Below are 8,126 nucleotides of genomic sequence, written 5' to 3'. Positions count from 1 at the left end.
TTAATGAACATAAGTTATATTTTTTTGAAAATGTAAAAATGCAGAAAGTTTTCTGTGATGGGTATAGGTTTACGGGTAGGGTTTGTGTTAGGGAATAGAAAATACAGTTTGTACAAAAATCAATGGCCACATTTATCTTAAACCGGCAGTAGGCCTATCTCTGTCCAGACAACAGATGTACAAAGGCGAAGACTCGCATTTCACAACCACGTCTTATTTATGATCTTCGTGAGGCAACTGTCATAATAAATGTATGCTATAACTTAAAATATGCTATGCTTTCACAGTTAACTATTTAAAGGACAATGACCAGTAACAGAATTTTGGGTCACAACTTATGGCCTTATTTAATACTTAACCATTTGATACAATATACTTATTATGTACATGTTGGTGCATGGTAATAACATTTAAAGTATGCATGTAATTAATATTTGTAATACCCCTAGCCCTAACCCTAACCTCAAAGTCATTAGCAGTAAATCTGGACATTTTCCAGAACAGCATGTTCTTAGTGAACACATAGTCTTGCAGGTATTAATGTTAGTACAAAGTGGCCACTTAATATAAAGTGTGACTGGATCCTGCAACAACTGGGCCTAAAAACAAACTGTTTTTTGTACATTGGTTTTTATTCATTTTTAAAACTTAAACTCAGTATAATGATATTTCCTGGTTTGTTTCAGAAACGATATTTTAATGTTACAATAATATAATATAATATAATATAATATAATATAATATAATATAATATAATAGGCTATGATATAATATAATCAAAAGTTCGTTTCAATTGTTTGGCAAATCAATTCAAAAGAACGATTCGTTTAAGAATCAGACGTCACAGTTTAGAACGTGGTAAAGTCTTTGTAAACATCGTTATCGGAGAGTCGATGCTGGTGTTTCCATCAGAGGGCGTCATCGCCCCTACTTCTATTCAGCTAGACCTTACAACACATTAAATCCCAACAATACTCATAATTCTCCCAGGTTTTATATATTCCTAATATTTTCTACTTCATTTTTTTAGGTAATTTGTTTCTGTAACCTACCTGTAAACAATGAAGCATAAAATATACAAATATGACCCAAAGAGTAAATGTTAAGAAAGAGTTCAAACTGTGCATAACATAATATATACTATGGATAAAATGAATACAGACATGTGAGATTGGTACAACAATGTTTTAATGCAAATATAAACATCCTACAACTTTAATAATTTTCAATAAAAATAGAATATGTTAATAAAGTACAAATAAACTTAAATTATCTAACAATAAATCATATTTAAAAAACAATCATACTGAACCTTCATATGACATCCTGGAACTATTTGTCATATTAAATCAAATGATATTGTTGATTGTTTATAAATGCATATCTCTGCCTGATAAAATGTCTTAATGTACAGCTGGGAGCCATTTTATATACAAATAACCTTCCATTATAAATCACAAGAACAATCAGTATCCTTCATGAGTCAACTCTCATGACGCAATGACACAATAGATATAGTAGGACACAGTAGTCCAAAGATATCAGAAATGTCTCTGCTCATTGATGAAGCTGAGGGTGATTGTCTGTTCTCTGATATAGACACATGTATGAATCACTCAGCAGTCTGTGCACCAGCTCACTGCACTGACTCAGATCTGCTGTGGAGATCTCCTCTTCAGACTGGCAAAGGAAGTCTCCGACCTCAGGGCAGGACCTGATCACGGGAATGTTGTAGCCATTGTTATCATCACCTAAGGATAAAAATAAGACAGTCAGGAATGAACTAAATTCAAACACCTATGTCAGCATTTTATCTGGGTTTATCTGGTCAGTAATGGAGGGTTAGTGAAAACTAGTGAAGTGATCCAGTGCAAATGACGTAAATAGAGAGATTGTGCATGAAGGTACCTCACGAAACTCATTTCAGACAGACTTCATAACGATTTAATGATGTACAACAAAAGCTTTGGTGATAACTAAGCGAATATTTAATTACTACAATATTAATATTAATTATATGCCATTTACACCAAATGTAAATAGCAACAAAAGTGACAAGTGAAAACAGCAGCATTTTCTGTGCACTAAGTGTAAATAGTAGTTTGATTCTAATTGTACTAAGTGTAAATAGTTGTTAGATGCTATTTATACTTATGGCAGATAATATTTGCACCTCCGTGTACTGTAGTATATTATAAAACAGTATCAATGTATAATCATATAAATGAAAGCTGCCTCATTGTGACATTACTTGTCACCCTAACCCTACCTGTTAAACACTTTATTCCCACTAATAAATACAGATTAAGCACTTTAATTTCACTTTTTTCGAATATTTCCTTATTTTTTGTTTAAAATAAACACCTCTCTGAGCTGATATGCGATGGGAAACTCGGGTTCGTCTTGTCAAAAGCTAATGCCACCTGCCTTACTCTCCACGCCACTGATCACGTTATGCAGCGGGGTGTTCTTTTGTTATTTTGTCTGGCTCAATCAGACAGTGGTGGGCGGAGTTAATGTAAATAGCCTCTGCTATTTGCACTTGGTGTAAATAGAGACTCCCCTATTTTTTAGCTTAACTTTAATGGAATGGAATGCACTGGATTGTTAGCCTGGGTTTCCCCATGCTGCCTTGAGCGCAGCGCGATTTTATTCCCGCTGCTAGGCCTGGACACCATGGACCAGATTTTCCCCTCAAAAAGGGAACCAATCACAGAACGGGGAGGGAGCAGCAAGACGATGACGACGTCTATGCGACACACCGAAGCAGTTTGTTTATATCTATGGATCCAACATGGCAGCAGACGCGAAGTTACCTTTCGATGCAGCCTTAGATAGTGTTCTAAGTAGTTTAGAACGCAAGTTTATTTCGTCTTCTTCCTCGTCGAATTTCTGCCGCTCTACATACGTCATCTGGTATAATTGAAACGATTGGCTATGAGCTACGTACAGGCGCATTTGATAGACATTCGTAGCGCCCAATAAACGGCTCTGGGCATTCGTAAACCACGCCTCAAATACGAGAAAATGAAAATGTGGTTCCCAGACCACGTCTCAATGAGACTAGGTCTGACGTTAGCCAGGCTACTGGATTGTAGGAAATCAAAGGCAGCGACATCTATCCATCTGCCTTCAAAAATCGATCAGATGAAGGTATCTCAGTAGACAAGATGTGACATGATCATTGGGTTCGGACGTGCCTGGTTATCTTCCTACTTCCGTATGTCGCCTGCAGAAGCAGTATTTTATAGCTTCGAACGCAACCTACATTTGAATATGTTGGAAATCTAGCATATATGACGTACCGCATCGGTCAGCCATGCTGTCAAAGAAGATCCAGGACCGTGGGTCAGGCCCATATTTGACAAAAGACACATAATGGCTGGTGTTTATACAGAGAACTGCAAATAGTTGCATCTGGTGCCTCTGTACTGATGCATCTTCTGGATGATGATCTGGAACTGTAAGTTTGTGAGGAGTATGTTCCTGTCGGGAAGTGTGAGTGTGAACCTGTAGAAAGAGCAAACATATTTGATAGTTGAAAAAAGCATGCAAAATGCATTATATCACAGAACTGTTGGAATACAAAGTACATAAATAAGATTTTAGCATTAGGTTCACTACCTGTGTGTTGCAGGTAGAGCAATACTGCTTAATTTTGCCTGGCTGGAGCTTATGGTCCGTCAGGCACTGGCCACACTCATATTCAGCTAGATGACCACACAGAAAACATTCCCGAGGAGCTGCCAGAGAAAACAGGAGAAGCATGAGAGATATTGTATCTGCAACAGTCCAATATCTGCTTCCACTAAACAAATATGATCAGGAGGAGATTTCATTTGGAAGCATGCTTGTTAAACTCACAACAATGTAAGACATCAGTGATGTCCAGCTCCGTTGAGGGAATGATTTTAGGGAACATCTTGAACTTCTTACCAAATCGTGGCATCTGAACTATTAGGCAAGATGGAATCTAAAATAAAAAAGGTTTGATTAATAATGCATACTTTTGTTTGCAATATATCTACTAGGTAGTTGGCGAAAATGGGGGAAAAGTCTAAGAAATTAACAAACCTCTTCAAACTTCAGATCACTTGATACTAAAGACATCTCAAGCAGCTGTTGAACTGAAGGCACGGCTCCCAGCTGATTCTTCTCTACAATGATCTGATGCGTATAGGCATCCTGTGACAACTCTCCATGTGACCTAAAAACAACACACAGGTGTTAAAATGTACAGTTTAAGCTCGTTTACACAGAATGTACACTACCGTTAGAAAGAGATTGGTCAGTGAAATTTGTTTTTGAAAGTCACTTAATCTCACCAAGGCTGCATTTATTTGATCAAAAATACAGTAAAAAATGCAATATTGTGATATAATATTATTATAATTCAAATTCAAATATTCCTGTGATGCCAAAGCTGAATTTTCAGCATCATTACTCCAGGTCTTCAGCATCACATGATCCTTCAAAAATCTTTCTAATATGCTGATTTGCTGCTCAAGAAACATTTCTTTTTTGTAAGGAAATATCTGTCTCTGTCTGTTTTTTTTTTGCACGTTTCCTGTGTTTGTTTGATTTAGTTTGTGTCTCGTTTCTTTGATTTAGTTTGCTTGTGTAATGTGTATTTAAACCCTGAGTTCATTCTGTTCATCTCGTCAGTGTATAACAGTTGTTCTTTTTATATTTTAATAAAACATACAGATCCTGCTCATCTCATCCTTGCTGCGACCATTTGTGAAAGAATACAGTTTAATATTTTTGTGGAAACCATGATACATTTTATAAGGATTCTTTGATGCATACAAAGCTCAAAAGAACAGCATTTATTTTCAAATAGACACCTTTTGTAACATTACAAATGTATTTCCACTTTGATCAATTTAATGCATCCTTGTTGAATAAAAGTATTAATTTCTTTCAAAAACTTACTGACCCCAAACTTTTGAACCATAGTGTATATATACATTCAAAAACATAAATAAAATAAAACATTATATAATTGAATATAATACAGCATAATAATATAATATTATAATGTTTTAATAAATACATATTAAAAATACTTTTTAACCTGTGTGCAAAAAATATTCATTCAAGGGTTGTGTAATTGCAGTAAAATTACAGTCATGGACAAGCAGTGCAACTGAAACAAACCTGATTTTGAGAAATGGCTCTATGTGTAAAACATGCTTTAATAGTAGGGTGATGAACTCCTCTGGATCTGAAGGATAGCAGTAACGATATTTTATTTTAGTATCAGAGTAACGTTCCCTCTAAGCCATAGATGAAAAACTTGCAGCTCTACATCAAAAAAGTAAATGGCCGCTATGGGACAAGTAATACCTTTCTCCTCTGTAGCAAAAGATTTGCAGCCCAACTGTTTACGAAACTTCATCACACTCTCTGCTGGAACAAAGCCCGATCTGTCAAGGGAGGCAGAGGTCATATGAAATGAACTGTGAGTACCCTGATGACTGTAAACACATCCCCACATGAGCATGAGTGTTTACTCAAGCTCTACAAATATGGCTGTGCATTAGCTTTGATATGTACTATCACACTATCATACATCAAGGGGTTTGGGAGCTTTTACCTGCGTAAACGGTTCACAATGTCCCGTCTTAAAATGTGTGAAATGCCTTCCTCACTATCGGCTGATCTGTTAAACATTCTGCCGAAAGCTGTGGATGACGTGAAGAGACTGTAAAAGCAGAGAATAAAAGAAAATGAATCAGTACATGCGAACAAAAATAATGAAACGTGAAATAACAGACATAACATGCGTTTTTTAAGAGGCTTACCTAAAGAGAGTGGCATCTAAATAGCAAGAGTTGAAGTGACCTTGGATCCCCTTCATTCTGCCCACCAGATGAGACAAAACATCTTGCTCAGCAACAGGGGGAACATCTTCATCCAAATCTTCCAGGAGTGGGACTAAGAGGAAAAAAAGGCACTTTTTAAAAAAAAAACACAAACAATTCTTGAGGCCTTTAGTTTCTAGAAGTGGAATAATATAGCAGAATGAAAGGCCTCACCTGAGGGAGGTTCAAGTGGTTTCTGGATCTCATTTGGAATGAACAGAAATCTACTGTCTGGTTTGCAGTTAGTCAGTGGCACAAACAAGGCTTTGCTTCCTTCACAGGTAAAATACCGTTTTGTACCAAACGTCCCATCCGAACAAGTCTTCGCTTCATTGTCCTGAAAGAATTTGAGAGATTTTTTTATCAATTGCATGCACAAAACACAACATAATCAGCATATGCTCTGTACTGAGAGAAAAAATGCTCACCAGCTCAAGTCCTGCCCAGTAAATTTTCTTTCCATCTGGAACTCCAATCCATCTGATCACCCCATATACAGTCAGTCCATTCAAAGATATGGCCTCTGCCATGGACCCCTCCTCCAAAGAATAATGGGACAAGGCCTGAATGGAGTTGGACACATCGTTGTTGGAGAAGATACTTCCTTTTTTTGCATTGCGGAAGTTAAGAGCTGGCATGGAATTTATGCGCGACACTGCTTTCCTGTTCAAACCTAAAAAGGGAATAACATGTAAATCATATTATTGCAGATATCATCACCTGACATTCCTCAAGTCATATGAATGCCCCCATTAAATCTTGATATACAGCATGATTTAGTTCAATGAGTTGTTCAAGCTTTGAGTCTGACGGAACAGTCTTTCCAGTTTAAGATAGCAATCTTTTCCGCAGTCAATAGGATCTCTCTTTTAATCTACAAAAGTACCCAATCCAATATCCTAGAAACGTTTTAAGGGCTAATAAGATGAGTAACTGACCCAAATCGATGCTGATTCTCAGCGGTTGCCTGGTGTTTGAATGTGATGGAACCACCTGGAGAATGTCAGCTGCACTGAAGAAGGGAAGAGGGACAGTCTTCTTCGACAAAATATCCTGCTCGGCGTCCTGTGAAAAAGTTCAACTGCATGTCAACAGATCCAAGTGGATTCTTTACGCCATTACACGTGACTGTTTTCTTTGCATTTCAAGTATTTTATCTATGTGATCAAAAGGTCGACACTTATGTCACAGCTGAAAAATGCACGTTTAGATTATGTAATGTTACAGTCATGTTGATTCAGATTTTGATAAGGGACTTTCCCATTAAAACTATAGACAGACATTTCCTCTATATGCAAAATTGTATATAAAAATTGTATGTACAATAATAAAATATTTTATTTCAAACAACTTACTTAAATAGTCTATTTCAATATTTTAGCACATTTCTTTGCATGAATAAATAGGTACAACACAGCAGCAAAAAGATGCCTTTCCTCACCATTAACTCCAGCTCAAATCCCAGCATTTGTAAGACTCCTGGTTTGTCCTTCTTGCCTATTTGAATCAGATTCTTGACCAGGCATGGTTGAAAATCCTTCTTGTGTTTGACCACAACAAGATCATCCTGAGTAAGGTCACAGACTGCACTGAAGAGCTGGACGTTGCACAGGAGCTCCAGTCTCTTGCTGGCAGGAGAAACGAACAAAAGTAGCTGAGCTTGATGGCGTGCGAGAGGGTATGTGTCCTGTTTCTTCACCGAACCACTGCTCCTGGCACTGCCACCTCCTCCATAAACCATTCCTATGAGATCTCCTGCTGCTGTCTCCGCATCCGCGCGCAAAATTGACCCGCGAGATAAACCCTTCTTGGTTCTCCTCACTACAATAAAGTAGCGCTCCTGTCGCTCCATGTCCAACTCCATGTTAAATGATGAGTGTGTGTTCAGCGGTCGCTTTATCAAGACAGAGGAGTTAGTTATCTACAGTCGTGATGTCATGCATTTCATTTGCTGACATGTGACTTTAAGATATCCATCTGTGCCAGACAGGAAATCGGTAATACAAAAAGTGGAATACTAATTGATTTGGTATGCATTGGTTTATTAATATAGGCTAATAAATGCATTCACTTATCAGATTAGTGAGAGATTATTTTTAATAATCCTAGATATAAAGTGTTCCATCTCTATACATCTCTATGAGAAGATATAGAAATGTAGGAAAACAGAACAATGTGACAAAATGTCAGAGATTGCATTATCACAACGACCAAGTAAATAATTATAAAATCTATAACATTTTATAGTGTTCTAATAGC

The 8,126-nt window shown here is 37.1% G+C and overlaps 1 protein-coding gene across 1 annotated transcript; it reads right to left on the bottom strand.

Moving 5' to 3' along the window:
- Positions 1-1,173: 1,173 nt before the first annotated feature.
- cyld2 (cylindromatosis (turban tumor syndrome) 2) lies at positions 1,174-7,809 on the bottom strand. Its single transcript, XM_079857924.1, has 13 exons — positions 7,309-7,809; positions 6,806-6,932; positions 6,296-6,540; positions 6,042-6,204; positions 5,808-5,940; positions 5,600-5,707; positions 5,350-5,429; positions 5,161-5,227; positions 4,075-4,207; positions 3,865-3,973; positions 3,625-3,743; positions 3,306-3,510; positions 1,174-1,751 (listed from the first exon to the last, which is right to left on the bottom strand). The coding sequence occupies exons 1-13, from the start codon at positions 7,729-7,731 to the stop codon at positions 1,558-1,560; spliced, it is 2,106 nt and encodes a 701-aa protein (XP_079714050.1). The 5' UTR covers positions 7,732-7,809; the 3' UTR covers positions 1,174-1,557.
- Between the last annotated feature and the right edge of the window lie 317 nt (positions 7,810-8,126).

The sequence above is a fragment of the Squalius cephalus genome, assembly GCF_949319135.1.
Source record: "Squalius cephalus genome assembly, chromosome: 22".
Classification (NCBI taxonomy): domain Eukaryota; kingdom Metazoa; phylum Chordata; class Actinopteri; order Cypriniformes; family Leuciscidae; genus Squalius; species Squalius cephalus.
This window is presented reverse-complemented; position numbering and strand designations above follow the sequence as displayed.